This window comes from Ostrea edulis, chromosome 7 (assembly GCF_947568905.1).
Source record: "Ostrea edulis chromosome 7, xbOstEdul1.1, whole genome shotgun sequence".
Lineage (NCBI taxonomy): Eukaryota > Metazoa > Mollusca > Bivalvia > Ostreida > Ostreidae > Ostrea > Ostrea edulis.
The window spans coordinates 64,858,618-64,880,368 of record NC_079170.1 but is presented as its reverse complement, the minus strand read 5'-3'; the positions used below and the strand labels follow the sequence as shown (position 1 = coordinate 64,880,368).

General features: G+C 34.7%; 1 protein-coding gene, 2 long non-coding RNA genes and 1 pseudogene across 3 annotated transcripts; 2 read left to right on the top strand and 2 right to left on the bottom strand.

Moving 5' to 3' along the window:
* Positions 1-457: 457 nt before the first annotated feature.
* On the bottom strand, positions 458-5,294 carry LOC130048424 (uncharacterized). Its single transcript, XR_008797207.1, has 3 exons — positions 5,192-5,294; positions 3,762-3,866; positions 458-1,607 (listed from the first exon to the last, which is right to left on the bottom strand). It is a non-coding gene; the product is annotated as an uncharacterized LOC130048424 (long non-coding RNA).
* A 33-nt stretch (positions 5,295-5,327) lies between these two features.
* LOC130048740 (protein mono-ADP-ribosyltransferase PARP15-like) lies at positions 5,328-7,261 on the top strand (annotated as a pseudogene).
* Positions 7,262-11,472: 4,211 nt separating this feature from the next.
* Positions 11,473-13,450, top strand: LOC125654586 (olfactory receptor 5AC1-like). Its single transcript, XM_048884564.2, has 2 exons — positions 11,473-11,574; positions 11,696-13,450. The coding sequence occupies exon 2, from the start codon at positions 11,718-11,720 to the stop codon at positions 12,786-12,788; it is 1,071 nt and encodes a 356-aa protein (XP_048740521.2). The 5' UTR covers positions 11,473-11,574; positions 11,696-11,717; the 3' UTR covers positions 12,789-13,450.
* Positions 13,451-16,881: 3,431 nt separating this feature from the next.
* On the bottom strand, positions 16,882-21,718 carry LOC130048423 (uncharacterized). The gene is made up of 3 exons (XR_008797206.1): positions 21,616-21,718; positions 20,186-20,290; positions 16,882-18,031 (listed from the first exon to the last, which is right to left on the bottom strand). It is a non-coding gene; the product is annotated as an uncharacterized LOC130048423 (long non-coding RNA).
* Between the last annotated feature and the right edge of the window lie 33 nt (positions 21,719-21,751).

Sequence of the window (21,751 nt, the reverse complement as noted above, 5' to 3'; positions counted from 1 at the left end):
TGACAAACAAGTTGATGTTACAGGGGTTTCAACACTCTCGATTAAAGTCACAATTTCGCAAAGTATATGGTCGTTATAATGATCTAGTTTGCCAATACAACCAATCATTGGGTCAAATGCTGTCTGACGTGATTGATACCGATTGTTAGGCCATTCTTGGCACACTGCTTATGACTAAGGATTATTCAGTTTACCTGATCAAGACTTAGAGCTCATGGCGAGTGTGATGTTCGACAAGGGATGCTTACTACTGGTTCCACCTCTGGTATGCCCTAGGCTCCGTGTTTCCCAACTCTTTATTTTGTATTCCTTGTGGGAGGTATGAGATTGATGACTGTTTGTTATCTTCACCTCTCACGTTGAGTTGACGAACGATAACTCTAGGTATATAGTGCATATTCAGGCGGGTCAACAATTGTTTTCACCATTCTAACTTCTGGTTATTTCAGAACAGACAAACGCTTACAGCAATTTATTTCAATTAAACAGGAAAGAGAATGTTTACATACACAATATAAAAAAAAAAAAATAAAAAAAATCACTCTTCAGATTTATAAACAGATTCAGAAGAAAATACAAAATTCAATAGAAAAATAATACTTAATCAATGCACTTGATATTCCAAGTACAAATCATGAACTCTTCCAACTATTGGCACATGTATAGTTGTGTTAAATACACCTTGATTAAAATCATCTAGGAAACATATTGTGTTAAAAACAAGACAATGTGTTAATAGCAGTCACACCGGAGTAGAGATCCCAGAGTACAGAGGAAATTTACATTTGCAATACAGTTGTGAAATATACAATAATTCTAAAATACATAATACTGCTTACTACGTCGTGTGTGCGTGACCTGGTTCAGAGTTTAATCAAAGCCGTTGGTAATAAAAAACTATGTGATAGGTTTTGACAATCTCGTTTCTATTGCAAATTGAATTTTTTCAAACAATCCCATCAATACATTTCTTTCAAGAAACACCTATATATTCTAAATTTAGGATAATATCAGTTATGTGAGTTCGTTTTAGGAATGGGTGAAAAGTATGATGTAAAATACCTACTGAAATTGGATGAGGTTATAAGAGAACACAAGTCAATAATGAACTATACAGGAACCGTCTGAGGGGAGCCTATTCCAAGCCCTAGGGCTGTTTGCAGTCCTCATTAAATAAATAAACCATTGATTGAAATTCAACGTCTTTTCTGAAGCGTCATACTAATGTTATACCCTGCCCAATAGGTGACACATTTAAAATAAGATTAGTAGACAAGCGCAATAATTGAAATATTGGTTTTAGAAGGATTAATATCACATTGATAACATCGAGGACTTTGATAGATATCAGACACAATGCTTAAGATAATTTTCTACATGTACTTTAAATTTCACAGAACAAAAATGTAATTTCTATTTCCAATGTGAAGTCCAAGACATCTCCTTTTTGGCGTGAACTTTTACAAGATGGTACAGCCCCAACAGCACTGTTGTGGATAATCAGGGGCGTGCACTCTACGTTCCAGTCCAAAGACCCAGTAGCGAGTATTCACCTCATCCCAAGTGTAGTGCACCTCCGTCACAGGTACTGCTCGCAGCCGTTGTCGCTGTAATGTCAAACACAGTGAAATTTTTACTATTGAATATTCACATACTATCGCTGTAACGTCAAACATATAGACATTTTTACTATTGAATATTTACATATTCAGTACCATTCCTGATAACTTAGTTGTCATGAAATAAGTTTGAATTTATATTGAACTACAGTGTATGTCAATATTATATAAGTTCGATTTGGTGGTTCGTTAGTCCTACTTAAGACTAAGTAGATTGTAACAAATCTCGATGATAATTCAGTATTGTCTATAAACAGAGTGAGGGAAGTTAATGTCGCTACCTATTATTGGTGTAAATCATTCCGAAATGCCTACTGAAGCAAGCAAAAACGATATACATTCATGATAAGGAATAAACATATATGTACATGTATGCGTATGCATATATGTCAAGGATGTTCATATTATAGGGAAATTAAACAAATAACAAGAGACCCAAGAGCCACATCGCTCGCCTGAGTTACCTTGGCCCATATCTGAAGACTTTTCATAAATATTTCTATGTAAAACCTTAGTCCGTATTGTGGCCCCAACCTACCCCTGGAGGCCATGATTTTTACAAACTTGAATCTGCACTATGTCAGGAAGCTTTTAAGTAAATCTCAGCTCCTTTGGCCCATTGGTTCTTGAAAGGATGATTTTTAAAGGTTTTTTCTATTTATTCCCAATTTCGCATGTAAAACTTTGATCCCCTATTGTGGACCCAAACTACCCCATGGGGCCATGATTTGAACAACCTTGAATCTGCACTAGGTCATGAAGATTTCATATAAATTTCAGCTCTTCTGGATCATTGACTCTTATGAAGAAGATTTTTAAAGATTTTCCCTATATATTTCTATGTAAAACTTTGATCCCCTATTGTGGACCCAACCTACACCCGGGGGCCATGATTTGAACAAATTTGAATCTGCACTATGTCAGGAAGCTTTCTTGTAAATCTCAGCTTTTCTGGCTCATTGGCTCTTGAAAAGGTTTTTAAAGATTTTTCCTATATATTTCAATGTAAAACTTTGATCCCCTATTGTGGCCCTAATCTACCCTTTGGGTCTATGATTTGAACAAACTTGAATCTGCACTATGTCAGGAAGCTTTCATGAAAATTTCAGCTCCTCTGGCCCAGTGTTTCTTAAGAAGATCTTTGCATTTTTGTGATTATCTTCTCTTTGAAGGAGGCATGGCCCTTCATTTGAACAAACTTTAAAGCCCTTTCCCCAAGGATTCTTTTGTCCAAGTTTGGTTATAATTGGCCCAGTGGTTCTTGAGAAGAAGATGAAAATGTGAAAAGTTTACAACGACGCCAACGCCGACAGACAACGGACAAATTTTAATCAGAAAAGCTCACTTGAGCCTTCGGCTCAGGTGAGGTAAAAAGCATGAGCTGATTTGTGCATTATTCCCAGAGTCTGTTGTTTTCACTTTCTCTATAATATTAGTAATCATAATCTGTGGTACAACATATCATCAGAAATCATATTCCGTAGCACAACATATCATCAGAAATCATATTCCGTAGCACAACATAGCATCAGAAATCACAATCTGTAGCACAAGATATCATCAGAAATCATAATCTGTAGCACAACATATCATCAGAAATCATATTCTGTGGCACAACATAGCATCAGAAATCATATTCCGTAGCACAACATAGCATCAGAAATCATAATCTGTAGCACAAAATATCATCAGAAATCATATTCTGTGGTACAACATATCACCAAAAATCATATTCTGTAGCACAACATAGCATCAGAAATCATTATGTAGTACAACAGAGCATCAGAAATCTTATTCTGTGGCACAACAAAGGAGATACCATACATGTAGTAGTATATATGTGGGAATATACGCGCATCAAGCATGATGGATCAAAGCTAAATATAATCTCAAGATGTGTCATAGATCGGTAAAAAAAAAAATTCCAGATGACACATTTTGAGATCATTTTTTTTTTTAGCTCTGATCCTTGGTATTTGATGCGCGTATATTCCCACATATATACTACTTATCATCAGGAAATGTAAACAATGAACCAGCAGAGGTTCATTACAGACACAACTTTGAGGAATGCAAATATTTCTAAGCCACACTGAGAAGGTGTGCGAATGTGATAGAGCAGATTTGATAATGAACACGCACCTGCTTCAACTGTCTATCATTGACGTATGCACCTTTATGCTGGTTGACAATTCGCATGGAATTATTGTTTATTTCAGCTATTGGGTAGGAGGTAATTGGGAATACCTGTAATTAAGAATGATACCAATATGAACATATTAATACCTGTCATTAAAAATAACACCAATATGAACATATTAATACCTGTGATTAAAAATTACACCAATGTGAACATTCAATACCTGCGATTAAGAATGACACCAATGTGAACATATTTTGAAAACAAGATGTGTTTGTGAAACACAAATGCCCCAGATAATGGCCAATACCGAAGATGGCCAAGGTCACAAGGGCAAATATATTTGTACCAGTAGAAAGATCTTGTCAAATGAAAAGTTCATGTACAATATGAAAGCTCTAATATTTAACATTTAGAAGTTATGACCAATGTAAAACAAAATTAAAAGTAGGTCAAATGTCAAGGTCAAAAGGTCAATACCAACGGAAAGGTCTAGTAACAAGGAATACTCATGTGAAATATCAAAGCTATATCTCTTACTGTTCAAAAGTTATTAGCAAGGTTAAAGTTTTCAAAAAGTAGGTCAAATTCCAAGGTCACGGAGTCAAAAATACTGAAACCTACGGAAAGGTCTTCTCACAAGGAATACTCATGTGAAATATCAAAGATCTATCTCTTATTGTTCAAAAGTTTAATATTAGCAAGGTTAAAGTTTTCAAAAAGTAGGTCGAACTCCAAGGTCAAGGTCACGGGGTCAAAAATGCTGAAACCCACGGAAAGATCTTATCACAAGGAATACTCATGTGAAATATCAAAGATCTATCTCTTATTGTTCAAAAGTTTAATATTAGCAAGGTTAAAGTTTTCAAAAAGTAGGTCGAACTCCAAGGTCAAGGTCACGGGGTCAAAAATGCTGAAACCCACGGAAAGGTCTTCTCACAAGGAATACTCATGTGAAATATCAAAGATCTATCTCTTATTGTTCAAAAGTTTAATATTAGCAAGGTTAAAGTTTTCAAAAAGTAGGTCGAACTCCAAGGTCAAGGTCACGGGGTCAAAAATGCTGAAACCCACGGAAAGGTCTTATCACAAGGAATACTCATGTGAAATATCAAAGCTCTATCTCTTATTGTTCAAAAGTTATTAGCAAGGTTAAAGTTTTCAAAAAGTAGGTCAAACTCCAAGGTCAAGGTCACGGGGTCAAAAATGCTGGTACCCACGGAAAGGTCTTGTCACAAGGAATACTCATATGAAATATCAAAGCTATATCTCTTACTGTTCAAAAGTTATTAGCAAGGATAAAGTTTCAGACAGAATGACAGACATAAAAATACCTGTGTAATTTATATGGACATCCACAGACATGTAAATAGAAGATATAATTTAAATAATTCCGAGTATCAGAATTATGATGAATACTTTGCGTTCTTACCTGATCTTAGACCTGCTCAAACACCATTTCTCCGCCTACTTGTTTGACCAGGTGATCTGGCATGTCGGAGCGCTCGATGATGTGCTCGCCAACATTATTTTTACTGTAATCAACATCAGGCTATTAAACAACACCGATGCATACGACAGTTTTCACATAATTTAGTTGTGCAACATTTCATTATTGTGGTGTAGATAGATAGATCTGCGTCTTTGTGAAATACCTAGTGTTTACGCAGCTCAGTTCTAATGCTATTGTAGTGGTATATGTTTTGTAGTACCAACATACAACTAAATTTGTTCTCCTGCAGAATATTCAAGACATTGTTGTTAAATGTCTGGAAAAGGCAGAGCAAGATCAAATGGTTTCTGTATCTTTCCCGGCTCTTGGAACCCGCTACAGACACCATCCCGCCAAGACAACAGCTCAAGGGATGTTAAGTGGAATTGAAGAGTTCTCAAAATCCCACACCAGTACCTCTGTAAAACAGATTCACATATTGATATATGGAGATCGGCACACAGAGATATCCAAGGTTAAATCAACAAGCAATGTTTCTTTATCATGGTATCCTATCGATGTATCCAACCTAATTTCAGATAATTTGCTTTGCAGGCTTTCGTTGACGAATCTGTCGGGTATCAAGGTGCCTCTCGGAGCCTGAGCGCTGGACACCCGAGTACTGTCGCCAACAGTACCATAAAGACCTCTGTCCACCCGAATACTGGACGACTTTCACTTCAGACAAATCTATAAAGGTATTAAATGCTTTTGATGTACCGTGTATATGTACTTTATTCTTATGGAAAATATGAAATTTCTTATGTCAAAACAATTTAGAACTTAAAATGTCTACCATCAAAGTTGCACAACCCTAACATGTACCAAACAAAGGAACGTATTGTGTTACTGTACTTTAGCTGTGGAAGACTGAGTGTGATCAAGATTACCATAAGCTAGTAGATGTGGATTCTGTAACAGAGAAAGCTGTGGAGAAGCTCGTCCTATCTACGTGACAGCAACAGAAATTGGGTCATGGCAGAGATGCCGCTGGCTTGTCTAACTTAAAGTATTCCGGCCTTAAAGATTTGAAGATTCAAAGGCTGGAAAATATCGACCTGTATGAAAACTACTCTCAATTTAGAGCGCGGTTATTCCACAAGGCAGGTGATATAGGGGTGTTCGAGCAGTTAGACGGTGTGTCTCAAAGTTCCAAAAACATCGCTACAACAGAACATCTGGACGAGGATTCTATTCTTAAAAGTGAACTATACCCTGAAATAAACGAACATTTTCTTTTTCACGGAACCAAGGCCGACACATACAAGAAAATCCTTTCACAGGGCTTAGATTTCCGTATGGCAGGCGAAAAGGGCATGTTTGGTCAAGGAATGTATCTTGCCGAAAGTTCAACGAAAGCAGATCAGTATACAGGTGCCAAAACAAAACCGTTCGACATTATCAAAAAGTCTGGACTTATGTAACAACTAAACGGTCTTCCATTACAAATTACATTTCTTGTATATCTATACAGAGATTGATGGGTGTGTTTGTCTCTTTCAGATCCCAAAACAGACAGAACAAAAGACGAAAAGAAAATGTTTTTGGTCAGATCATGTCTTGGTAAAGTTCACCTGACTCAAGTTGCCAAGCCCAAGCTTCACAGGCCTCCTTGTTTTCAGTCCGGCTGCGAATCCGACTCGTGTGAACATTCCGAGTTTGAGCGCTGTGATAGTGTTGTTGGCGAAGGAGCTTGGATATTCCGAGAATTTGTTACGTACCATCAATACCAAAACTACCCCGAGTATCTCATCACTTATATTAGAACGTGATGGAATGTAAACGGATAAAGTATAGGATTTTGGAACTCTCTAGAAAAAGAAACTACGAAAATTATGCGTCACATGGACAATTCCTAAATTATGTACCAATATCAGAATGTTTTAAGTGAATATAGAGTGCCAAAATGTATTTTTAGATTAAGCTCACTTTGTTAAATTATAACAGTAGTTATTGAAATCGATGTCGTATATACATGAATGTACAAATAAACACCACATTGTACCAACATTGAAGTGTCATTTACGATTTCATTATCAAAATCTTCTTTTATGTCATGTACTAAGAAAATAATTTACAAAGTTTTTATGAAAAAGATTTTCAAAAGTCCAGTATCAAATGAATTTTGAAAGAATATGTTTGAGACAACAGATACTATTCATCTGAAGAAAAGGTGGATAAAGTCTTACAATCATGTAAACCATCTGATCTATTAGAATTGGATTTCAAAAATTTAATAACGTAATTTTAACTGAGGAAAAATCATATGGGGCTGGGAAAGTAATATCTAAGATATGTCATTTATATTCAAACAAATGTGAAGATATATTGCATCTATTATTGAGATGTACAGAATTGGCCGATTTTAAAATAATTTCTGTATCTAGTATATAGAAAATTTATTGAAAGATAGTGAGAATTCTGTTTATATTGATTTGAACTTTGAAGTAGTCTTTATATCCAACTACGTGTTCTTAATATGAAAAAGAACTTGATACCTTGTTAGAAGGGTTAAATGTATGAGGAATATGAAAATCCCGTACTAGACAAATCAAAACAAAGTTGCATACCATATATCCCTCTGTGCTTAATAAACCAGAAGTTATCAAAGAATTAGATAGGTTACATGTTTTATAAATGACGAATATGTTTTGGTTCCAGCTGACAAAACTTGTAACAACATTGTCTTTGTTTGCAAGCCTCATTATTACAATTGTATTGTAAACGAACTTGGCATTAATTCCACATTTGGTAATCATACTTATACTCCAACTGCCCTTTTAAAAGATGAAATTCTTCAAAATCATGCTACAGTTTTAGACATTTTTGATATCCTAGTCAACGGTATGAATGAATGTGAGTTATCGTACCTATATTGGATTCCTAAACTACACAAAAACCCTTACAAGGAAAGATACAATGCTGTATCCAGTAAATGTTCTACCAAGCCCCATCTTTGCTCCTCACGAAAATATTGACAGCTGTGAAGGAGAAACCTCAAACGTACTGTGCTACAACATATGCCAGAAGTGGTTTGAATTAAATGTGAACTCTAAACAATTCTAAAGAACTTTCAGGTTTGAAATTCCAAACCCTTTCCCAAATCAACAACGTATGACTTTTCAAAATTTTAAACGACCATTCTTCGTGAAAATTAAAGACCAGACTTTCTGACATCACAGACAGTTGCATCTTCAACGAAAAAGAAAAAAAAATTGTATCTAGTGATCAGTCATCAAAATTTTACTTTATTAAACACCACTCTGATTCCACGCACACGTTCTCTTAAGTTGAAATCAAAAATTTGTTGGGGTTCCTCATTGACAATATTATTCGTAGCATTTGGTGATCAGGGGGGCGTTTTACAAAAGAACTTACAACTTACGACCAACTTTACATACTGGAATTTTCCAGTTTAATGTAAGATCATTCACTCCAAATGCAAAATGTCTTTCAAAACAAAAATGTTGAAAATTAAGCCTCAAAAAAGGTTTACTTCATTCACTCAAAGTAATAACAGTGTAATACAATCAACGACTTGTGACTTTGACGTAAGTTGTTTTGTAAAATGTGCCCCAGGTCTGTTAGAATTCCAGTTGGCACGAACTGTGCTCCTGTGTTCATTCAGACATATATAGTTAACATTAATTCAAGGGATATATATTGCAGCTATATGTAGTTCCTGTAGATGCAGATGACATACGGGGAGAACAAGTAGAGAATTTGGAAATATGATCTTTTAGTATGTAATGTAATGATATACTCTTCAAGTTGATAATAATAAAAATAATCATAACTTAAATTTGTGATTAATAGGCAATCACCAATTTCTCTCTCAAAATTTAAGTAGAAATTACACACCATATCTTAAGTTTGTGAAATCATGATATAGATTAATTAGAAATCTTATTTTGAAATTCTTATCACAATCAAGTAGTACATTGTACATATCAAATGGGACATACAATTTTGATATACACACGTGTATTTATCTTGGTATTTGTCTTATGATAAATGTTATACATTGATTTTGTAGGAAGTATCATATTGACATTTTGGCGGAAGCCAAGTCGGAAGCATCAGTGTATGTTCGATCCGTATAGTGCTGCAAAGGATATGAAAGGGTGTGGTTTATTTTACTGAATTTGTTTTATCAGGACAGCATATCACATTATAGTTTAGTTGTCTCTATGCCATTGAAAAGACGATCAGCTATGATGACTCTATATACGCAAAATAAAAAAAAAATGAGAAAGATTGTGTGTTCATCGTTTGAGAAGGTTTTGTTAATTTTGTAATATATGATTCTAAGATAGAGGTATGCCGTCTATAATAGGGTATTGTAATGAAATATATATATATTAAAGATATTGACTGTCCCAGCATACCAAATGACTTCAACATGACCATCATTGGTATGTTACAGTTATATGCCAGATCTTCTTATAATGTTGAAATATAATTCACATACATATATTTTAAAAATATGTTAAACATATCTATCTGAAAAAGTGACAATGAAGAACGTCCAGATTCTTGAAAATAGAGGACTTCCATTGTTTTGTGGTCAAATATCAAAGTCATAAGTCAAAGTTAAAATACTTCCTCATAAGTAACTAGTCATGTATTAAAAATGTTAGTTTTAAAAACGTCATACCTGGTACTGTCACATTAGTTCTTGCACATAAATAGTAAGCAGAGCTAATGTTGAATTACAAGGGGATTAATGCCTCATGAATCAACAATAAATTGCGATCTTTATGTATCCTATTTAGTTTTTTTTTCTTGAATAATTTTTTAGATCAATGATTCAATTTAAATGTCACACTTAATTCGAGTGGCAAAGTGAAAAAGTGTACACGATAGTTTGAAAAAAGTACAATGCAATTTGTGATATATGTGCAATGTATGTAGAAATCATGTACATTTGAAAAAAATAATAATGAAATGATAAAAAAAAACCAAAAATCTATGCATTGATTCAATCATCTGTTACAAAGTTTTTATGATCGAAGAACATACATGATGTATAATAAAACGAGATTAATTGAAAAGAATGTGAAATTCAAGTTTGTTGTCTTATAATCGTTTGTTACCATAGCAGGACTTCTTTGTCTAAAACATTACTTCTGCATCGATTCCGAATGTGAAAAGAAACAATTTTCTTTTACATAGCAACAAACATTAGTTCTCAAATTAGTCGAACATCAATAGCAGTCAGTTATCAAGATTATATATTTTGAATACAGAGAATATTGTATTGAAAAATGCATCCCTACTGTCATATCATGACAAAATGCATTTTGTTTCCATGAAAATACAGCTTATGAAATAAATTCTCAAACATGCATCATTGTTATATGACAGCACTTGTTCTAAAGTATGCTGAATAAGCATCCATTTGTGTCAAGCTGAATGCGGGAATTTTTTATCCATCATTCAAATTTGCCACTAAAATAGTTTATTCAATATGTATCAAAAACACATATTTCCCGACAGAAATAAAACATAATAGAAATATTCAAACCTTTAACTAATTGTCAAACTATGTAATAGAAATGCTAAATATCATTTCGCAAATTATATGGTCGTTATAACGATCTACTTCATCAATACAACCTATCATTGGGTCAAATGTTGTCTGACGTGTACCGATTGTTAAGCCGTTCCTGGCAAACTGATTTTGACTACGGATAACTCCGTTTACCTGATCAGGATGTAATGCTCACGGCGGGCGTGACCGGTCAACAGGTGATGCTTACTCCTCCTAGGCACCTGATCCCACCTCTGGTGTGTCCAGGGGTCCGTGCTTGCCCACCTCTCTATTTTGTATTGCTTATAGTAGTTATGAAATTGATCACTGTTCGTTTTCTTCACATTTCATGATGATTTTATATAAAATCAAACATTCAAACCCAGCAGAGTCGAATAAAAAATGTCATTTCGCATGTAAAAATGGACTCTTTTGTGACTAGAAAGACATGTACGTGTTACCATGTCAACAGAGTTGCTTACCAATCAAATTTTGATGGTTTCACATTACTTATGTCATATTAAGTCGATGTGCCAAATTTGAAAAATAAAAATTCGGGAGCATTGCATGCCGGATCCCTTATATAAATGTTTAAGTGGTTGCAGATAATGGCTCTTACATGCAGTACTTATTTCCTGTACAGGACTCGTCCTACTTATATGTTCAAGGCTCTCTTCTGAATAAAATCGTTGTTTTCTTATTAGAGCTATAAGTCAACGACGATCCTTTAAATCACACGGTGGACACCAGACGAGAAGTACATTTCTGGTTGTACTCACATTAATTATAAGTAAGTATTTGTGAATAGAAAGTGTTCTTCGATAAAGACAGAAAACTTGCAATCATTTATAGGATAGACAATTTACAATCTCATCATAGTTTATTAATTTTGAAGTTTGTTATTCTTTTAGGTCAACCAAATATCTATCTACAATGGATTCTTTCGAAATGAATACGACTGTATATGAGAATGCTTTACAGAAATATTTTGAAACCTCTCGTCACTACCTTGACGGCAATACATCAAATACAGATGGACATTTCAATGTATTTTTGAACTCTACTACAAACACTGACACATCGGAGAACGGAACTCAGGCAGTTAGTGGAAACAATGCCAATGTTCCTCTTCTGTTTTTCACTTTGGATAGATTTCAATCGGAATCCTCTAAAATTATAGCAGTGGTCATCCTGGTCATTGGAAGTCTAGGTCTGGTCGGCAACATTTGCACTATTCTCAAGATATGGAGTGATAAAAAATTCCACACACCAACATTTGCTGTCATCGGATGTCTGGCCTTTGCTGATTTTCTTTCCATTGTACGATGTTATGCTTATTATTTTACCGATTTGTTTTTTCACAGTATTCAATTTTTTATAGCGCTTGTCATTCCATTTGAAACATCTTATTGCAGTTCCCTTGGACACATGATTTTACTCTTTGTGGTCAGATACTTGATAACCGTTCATCCCTTACAGAGTAGAATTCACCTGACCACATTAGTAGTCATATTATGGTCTGTCACGGTGTGGATATTAAGTTTGATATTGTCATTATTTGCGGCATTATATGTGAAACTTTTACTTTCTCATCAGAAAGAAAACATATTAGAAATATACAATTGGAGTCTGAATCTTGTTACTTTAATTAAGACTGTTTTCACGTTTTGTACCATAATAACTGTACATTGTTTAAAAATGAAATCCCTGAGATCGTCACGAGTCTGTGCGAAAACTAAAAGGAAAATGAATTTAATCATCACTGTAATTCTCAGTGTTTTTCTAACTTCTCAAACTTTGTTTATTGTGGTGACTACAATAGAATTATTACATTCTTATGGAATTTTGAGCTCTCATATCACAATGTTCGAGTTACAAACATATTTTGTGTGTGTACTAAGCCTATTAGAATTTGTACATTATTCTTGTAATCCGTATATATACTTTTTAATTTCCTGCTGCTTTAAATGTAAATGTATATGCACAAAAAAAGATAATATTTAGTTGCGTTTAGTTTTTTTAATATTGCAGAATTTGGAAATTTCTTACCTGTATTAAGGCACAAAATTTATATTACTCAAATCTTAAAAGAACTTAACGTTTCTAAAAAGGGGCTAGGTCATCCAATCTCTCAACATTTCAACACTAAACGGAATATATTTATGCTGTAAATGACATTGCTACACATTTCTTTCTGCATATCTATAAACTCGCCATTTTCAGACATGTATATGTGAGGAAAAAACTAGCAGATCAAATGACGTCATGGTACATAGCAAAGCACTGTCTTTAACGCCGATCATTTGAAGAGGTTATTTTGTCTTTTGAAGATGTATACAAAAATATTTGTAATTCCTATGAAGTTTAGAATTTATCATTTTACTTTTAACTCTATCCAAAGTAGTGACTGAAAAGGCTCTATATTGGATAGGATCTATAATGTCCATCATGGTGATTGCAAAGGGTGCTCTTTAATATTGTACATCTAGAACATTGTATTTTCGAAATAAAGCAAACAGTACAACTGTGTGTATAAATGCTACTTTAAAAGTGAAAAAGGAATAGTATTCAAGAAAAACACCAGTAGATGATGTTTAAAATATCTGTATGTGAGGTAGAAAACATGTTTACATGTAGAAAATAAAGGTGAAACATGGTACAAACTTCTTCGTTTCATAGTGAATTAATCCTTAGATATAGAGAATGCATTGTGTATTCTTCAAGAAGCAGTCTTATCTAGTCGAACAGGTTTCCTTGAACACAACGCAGTAAGTCAGTAGTTGTCCTTAACTAAAGGCTTCTTTATTTAAGAATAAAGACTAGCATCTGTTTTATAATGAAGTGTCTGGTAGATACGAGAGGAAAAAGAATTGATATGTCGATCACTTCTTAATCAATGGGCGTTATAAAAAGATACATTGAGTTTTATAGGGCAAAAATGATATAAAGTGCTTAAAAATATATGGTCCAAAGTTAGGAAGAAAATATATTAAAAAAATAAATATCTTTTGTAAACCAGATCTCTGCTTTGATCGGATTTAGTGTTACAAATTGTTTCTCCGTTTTGATCACAATTATTCTTCCGTTTTGACTACAGTTGAACTTCGGTATCTCGAGCACTGATATCTCGAATACCAGGGATATGTCGAAGTGAGTTAGAAGTTGCAACTACATTTTCTTTGTGAAATTTAACCTCAAAATCTCGAACCTCGGATATCTCAAAGTTTTTTCGTGACTCGATTGAGTGCCAGATAACGAGGTTAACTGTATAATGTACACTACTTCAACATACTAACTTCACGCACTGGGTGGAATATGACAACGTTGTATTTAAATGCCTAAAATGACGGGGGTCCTAATAGCTCTTTAGCTTAATTTTTGATAATGACAAACACAAGCAAAATGTAGTGACTGAAACGATAACGTACAGGGATCAATCTCATAACTCGGACAAGGAATACAAAATTAAGATTTGGGCAAACACGGACCCCTGGACATACATGTGTCAGAGGTGGGATCAGGTGCGTAGGAGAAGTAAGCATCCCCCGTTTGACCTGTCACACCAAACATGAGTCCTATATGATAATAGAAATAATCCGTGGTCAAAAATCAGTGTGTTAACAACGGCTAAACTATTGGAATAAAACATGTCAGACATCATTTATCCCAATGACAGGTTGTATTATTATCCTTCAGAATAATACAGTCAATTTCATTGGTCGAAGGCTGGTCACGTAGAGGGAGACAATTCGTGATGTCTCCCTCACGCGCAGGGTGACAACTGTGTTGTCTCCCTTTAGAAGATAACTTTTAATGGCAAAAGCGAGAAAGCTCTACTAAAGAATAATTGAAAATATGCGGGATCGTTAATCATAAACTTCAGCGTCAACATTAACGCTCACAAATAACAATCGAGAAGAAAAATATTTCCATTCTAATGCAAATTTGCATTTCACTTGATGTTTACGTTTTTGTCTTGAAATACGTTACGAAATGTTTACGTTTGACGTTATGTTTTTGTGTCATTCTACTGTGATGTCACAATTGAAAGTTTTCTCTCGTTTAACTTTCTCAAACCTCAATATTTTGCTTTCGTTAACATATACATCTAATAAATGTATGGCATTGAGTGTAAAACAAAATAATGTATGAAGTTGAGGGTAACATTAATTTCAGCCCTCGAAAACTATTGAAAAGCTATCAGAATTTTCTGCAGAGAACGTTATTACGAGTTTGTTGACGTTTTAGATAAAAATAAATAAATAAAAAAAAGATACATGGTAAAAGTCAATAAATGTGTGATAGTTTTTTTTACATTCAAATTCTTCAGGATAATAAAACTATTATGGACTGTTTAGCAGGGAGACATCACAAATTATCAGGTCTGTGTAGGGTTATCATCCTCGGGCGCATAGGCGCCCTCGGATGATAACCCTACTAAGACCTGATAATTTGTGATGTCTCCCTGCTAAACAGTCCATAATTGTATATTGGCAAACTAGATGATTGTAACAACTATAGAATTTGCGAAATACTGACTTTATTCGAGTGTTGAAACCCCTGCCGCATCAACCTGTTTGTCAGTAGCCTGTCTCGATTTATAAACTGATCATACGCAGAACAGGTTCGTACGTATCGAATCAGTTCAGAGACATAAACGCCATATGCAGGTGGTAATGGAATATTGGATGTTTCAAGGGTTTGTGTTTGTACTGGTTTTTTATTTTCTATTCTTGATAGGATGATATGAGATTGGTCATTGATTGTTATCATCACCTTTTCAAAAATAGAAACGTGGCAATTCATTAAGGTTGATCAAGATAAACTGCTCTCGGTGGGTGTGACCGGTGGACAGGGGATGCTTACTCCTCCTAGGCCCATGATCCCACCTCTGGTATATCCAGGGGCCCGTGCTTGCCATACTCTTAATTTTGTATTCTTTATAGGAGTTATGATATTGATAACTTTTCTTTGTATTCATCTTTTCTATATACATGTAAGTTATGTTTTGTGAGTATGAATGAAGGCGAATTTTGATGTGAAATATGTTAGATATTTACTAGGTATTCATCTGTAAAAACTTTAAAAACCTCCCAAAATCTTTCGTTGTTAGAGAGGTATAAAAAAGAAAGATACTCTCAATGTCCAAATCGAAGATTGAGAAAAGATAACTAACTTACTTTCAAACAGCGTATACGTCATTTCTGTTAGAACTAAACATTGTCCCTTTAATTTGATCAATATTTGAAGGCGGTGACAACTGAGAAGGAAGATTTGTGAGGAAGACCCATCAATCTCACTCCAGAATTACATTTCCTTTCTCTCACACATCTGCCAACATCTACCTTTTGATAAGAAAAGAGCAAACGTGTTGAATTGTGCAGAATTATCAATGCATTTGCAAAATCGTTTTCATTTTCGAAGTTGTTATTTCACAAACGAATTATATCAAAGCATTTCTGAACAAATATTAACACGTGAAAAAAGTCATTGTGGAATAACGGTTACCTCAATGTTGTGGAGAAAGTCATGTAAATAATATTCTATTATCACCTGCATATGATATTTATATCTCTCAACTGATTCGATATTAAAGAGCTTGTTCTGCCTATGATTAGTTGTTAAATCAAGGCAGACTACTGACAAACAAGTTGATGTTACAGGGGTTTCAACACTCTCGATTAAAGTCACAATTTCGCAAAGTATATGGTCGTTATAATGATCTAGTTTGCCAATACAACCAATCATTGGGTCAAATGCTGTCTGACGTGATTGATACCGATTGTTAGGCCATTCTTGGCACACTGCTTATGACTAAGGATTATTCAGTTTACCTGATCAAGACTTAGAGCTCATGGCGAGTGTGATGTTCGACAAGGGATGCTTACTACTGGTTCCACCTCTGGTATGCCCTAGGCTCCGTGTTTCCCAACTCTTTATTTTGTATTCCTTGTGGGAGGTATGAGATTGATGACTGTTTGTTATCTTCACCTCTCACGTTGAGTTGACGAACGATAACTCTAGGTATATAGTGCATATTCAGGCGGGTCAACAATTGTTTTCACCATTCTAACTTCTGGTTATTTCAGAACAGACAAACGCTTACAGCAATTTATTTCAATTAAACAGGAAAGAGAATGTTTACATACACAATATAAAAAAAAAAAAATAAAAAAAATCACTCTTCAGATTTATAAACAGATTCAGAAGAAAATACAAAATTCAATAGAAAAATAATACTTAATCAATGCACTTGATATTCCAAGTACAAATCATGAACTCTTCCAACTATTGGCACATGTATAGTTGTGTTAAATACACCTTGATTAAAATCATCTAGGAAACATATTGTGTTAAAAACAAGACAATGTGTTAATAGCAGTCACACCGGAGTAGAGATCCCAGAGTACAGAGGAAATTTACATTTGCAATACAGTTGTGAAATATACAATAATTCTAAAATACATAATACTGCTTACTACGTCGTGTGTGCGTGACCTGGTTCAGAGTTTAATCAAAGCCGTTGGTAATCAAAAACTATGTGATAGGTTTTGACAATCTCGTTTCTATTGCAAATTGAATTTTTTCAAACAATCCCATCAATACATTTCTTTCAAGAAACACCTATATATTCTAAATTTAGGATAATATCAGTTATGTGAGTTCGTTTTAGGAATGGGTGAAAAGTATGATGTAAAATACCTACTGAAATTGGATGAGGTTATAAGAGAACACAAGTCAATAATGAACTATACAGGAACCGTCTGAGGGGAGCCTATTCCAAGCCCTAGGGCTGTTTGCAGTCCTCATTAAATAAATAAACCATTGATTGAAATTCAACGTCTTTTCTGAAGCGTCATACTAATGTTATACCCTGCCCAATAGGTGACACATTTAAAATAAGATTAGTAGACAAGCGCAATAATTGAAATATTGGTTTTAGAAGGATTAATATCACATTGATAACATCGAGGACTTTGATAGATATCAGACACAATGCTTAAGATAATTTTCTACATGTACTTTAAATTTCACAGAACAAAAATGTAATTTCTATTTCCAATGTGAAGTCCAAGACATCTCCTTTTTGGCGTGAACTTTTACAAGATGGTACAGCCCCAACAGCACTGTTGTGGATAATCAGGGGCGTGCACTCTACGTTCCAGTCCAAAGACCCAGTAGCGAGTATTCACCTCATCCCAAGTGTAGTGCACCTCCGTCACAGGTACTGCTCGCAGCCGTTGTCGCTGTAATGTCAAACACAGTGAAATTTTTACTATTGAATATTCACATACTATCGCTGTAACGTCAAACATATAGACATTTTTACTATTGAATATTTACATATTCAGTACCATTCCTGATAACTTAGTTGTCATGAAATAAGTTTGAATTTATATTGAACTACAGTGTATGTCAATATTATATAAGTTCGATTTGGTGGTTCGTTAGTCCTACTTAAGACTAAGTAGATTGTAACAAATCTCGATGATAATTCAGTATTGTCTATAAACAGAGTGAGGGAAGTTAATGTCGCTACCTATTATTGGTGTAAATCATTCCGAAATGCCTACTGAAGCAAGCAAAAACGATATACATTCATGATAAGGAATAAACATATATGTACATGTATGCGTATGCATATATGTCAAGGATGTTCATATTATAGGGAAATTAAACAAATAACAAGAGACCCAAGAGCCACATCGCTCGCCTGAGTTACCTTGGCCCATATCTGAAGACTTTTCATAAATATTTCTATGTAAAACCTTAGTCCGTATTGTGGCCCCAACCTACCCCTGGAGGCCATGATTTTTACAAACTTGAATCTGCACTATGTCAGGAAGCTTTTAAGTAAATCTCAGCTCCTTTGGCCCATTGGTTCTTGAAAGGATGATTTTTAAAGGTTTTTTCTATTTATTCCCAATTTCGCATGTAAAACTTTGATCCCCTATTGTGGACCCAAACTACCCCATGGGGCCATGATTTGAACAACCTTGAATCTGCACTAGGTCATGAAGATTTCATATAAATTTCAGCTCTTCTGGATCATTGACTCTTATGAAGAAGATTTTTAAAGATTTTCCCTATATATTTCTATGTAAAACTTTGATCCCCTATTGTGGACCCAACCTACACCCGGGGGCCATGATTTGAACAAATTTGAATCTGCACTATGTCAGGAAGCTTTCTTGTAAATCTCAGCTTTTCTGGCTCATTGGCTCTTGAAAAGGTTTTTAAAGATTTTTCCTATATATTTCAATGTAAAACTTTGATCCCCTATTGTGGCCCTAATCTACCCTTTGGGTCTATGATTTGAACAAACTTGAATCTGCACTATGTCAGGAAGCTTTCATGAAAATTTCAGCTCCTCTGGCCCAGTGTTTCTTAAGAAGATCTTTGCATTTTTGTGATTATCTTCTCTTTGAAGGAGGCATGGCCCTTCATTTGAACAAACTTTAAAGCCCTTTCCCCAAGGATTCTTTTGTCCAAGTTTGGTTATAATTGGCCCAGTGGTTCTTGAGAAGAAGATGAAAATGTGAAAAGTTTACAACGACGCCAACGCCGACAGACAACGGACAAATTTTAATCAGAAAAGCTCACTTGAGCCTTCGGCTCAGGTGAGGTAAAAAGCATGAGCTGATTTGTGCATTATTCCCAGAGTCTGTTGTTTTCACTTTCTCTATAATATTAGTAATCATAATCTGTGGTACAACATATCATCAGAAATCATATTCCGTAGCACAACATATCATCAGAAATCATATTCCGTAGCACAACATAGCATCAGAAATCACAATCTGTAGCACAAGATATCATCAGAAATCATAATCTGTAGCACAACATATCATCAGAAATCATATTCTGTGGCACAACATAGCATCAGAAATCATATTCCGTAGCACAACATAGCATCAGAAATCATAATCTGTAGCACAAAATATCATCAGAAATCATATTCTGTGGTACAACATATCACCAAAAATCATATTCTGTAGCACAACATAGCATCAGAAATCATTATGTAGTACAACAGAGCATCAGAAATCTTATTCTGTGGCACAACAAAGGAGATACCATACATGTAGTAGTATATATGTGGGAATATACGCGCATCAAGCATGATGGATCAAAGCTAAATATAATCTCAAGATGTGTCATAGATCGGTAAAAAAAAAAATTCCAGATGACACATTTTGAGATCATTTTTTTTTTTAGCTCTGATCCTTGGTATTTGATGCGCGTATATTCCCACATATATACTACTTATCATCAGGAAATGTAAACAATGAACCAGCAGAGGTTCATTACAGACACAACTTTGAGGAATGCAAATATTTCTAAGCCACACTGAGAAGGTGTGCGAATGTGATAGAGCAGATTTGATAATGAACACGCACCTGCTTCAACTGTCTATCATTGACGTATGCACCTTTATGCTGGTTGACAATTCGCATGGAATTATTGTTTATTTCAGCTATTGGGTAGGAGGTAATTGGGAATACCTGTAATTAAGAATGATACCAATATGAACATATTAATACCTGTCATTAAAAATAACACCAATATGAACATATTAATACCTGTGATTAAAAATTACACCAATGTGAACATTCAATACCTGCGATTAAGAATGACACCAATGTGAACATATTTTGAAAACAAGATGTGTTTGTGAAACACAAATGCCCCAGATAATGGCCAATACCGAAGATGGCCAAGGTCACAAGGGCAAATATATTTGTACCAGTAGAAAGATCTTGTCAAATGAAAAGTTCATGTACAATATGAAAGCTCTAATATTTAACATTTAGAAGTTATGACCAATGTAAAACAAAATTAAAAGTAGGTCAAATGTCAAGGTCAAAAGGTCAATACCAACGGAAAGGTCTAGTAACAAGGAATACTCATGTGAAATATCAAAGCTATATCTCTTACTGTTCAAAAGTTATTAGCAAGGTTAAAGTTTTCAAAAAGTAGGTCAAATTCCAAGGTCACGGAGTCAAAAATACTGAAACCTACGGAAAGGTCTTCTCACAAGGAATACTCATGTGAAATATCAAAGATCTATCTCTTATTGTTCAAAAGTTTAATATTAGCAAGGTTAAAGTTTTCAAAAAGTAGGTCGAACTCCAAGGTCAAGGTCACGGGGTCAAAAATGCTGAAACCCACGGAAAGATCTTATCACAAGGAATACTCATGTGAAATATCAAAGATCTATCTCTTATTGTTCAAAAGTTTAATATTAGCAAGGTTAAAGTTTTCAAAAAGTAGGTCGAACTCCAAGGTCAAGGTCACGGGGTCAAAAATGCTGAAACCCACGGAAAGGTCTTCTCACAAGGAATACTCATGTGAAATATCAAAGATCTATCTCTTATTGTTCAAAAGTTTAATATTAGCAAGGTTAAAGTTTTCAAAAAGTAGGTCGAACTCCAAGGTCAAGGTCACGGGGTCAAAAATGCTGAAACCCACGGAAAGGTCTTATCACAAGGAATACTCATGTGAAATATCAAAGCTCTATCTCTTATTGTTCAAAAGTTATTAGCAAGGTTAAAGTTTTCAAAAAGTAGGTCAAACTCCAAGGTCAAGGTCACGGGGTCAAAAATGCTGGTACCCACGGAAAGGTCTTGTCACAAGGAATACTCATATGAAATATCAAAGCTATATCTCTTACTGTTCAAAAGTTATTAGCAAGGATAAAGTTTCAGACAGAATGACAGACATAAAAATACCTGTGTAATTTATATGGACATCCACAGACATGTAAATAGAAGATATAATTTAAATAATTCCGAGTATCAGAATTATGATGAATACTTTGCGTTCTTACCTGATCTTAGACCTGCTCAAACACCATTTCTCCGCCTACTTGTTTGACCAGGTGATCTGGCATGTCGGAGCGCTCGATGATGTGCTCGCCAACATTATTTTTACTGTAATCAACATCAGGCTATTAAACAACACCG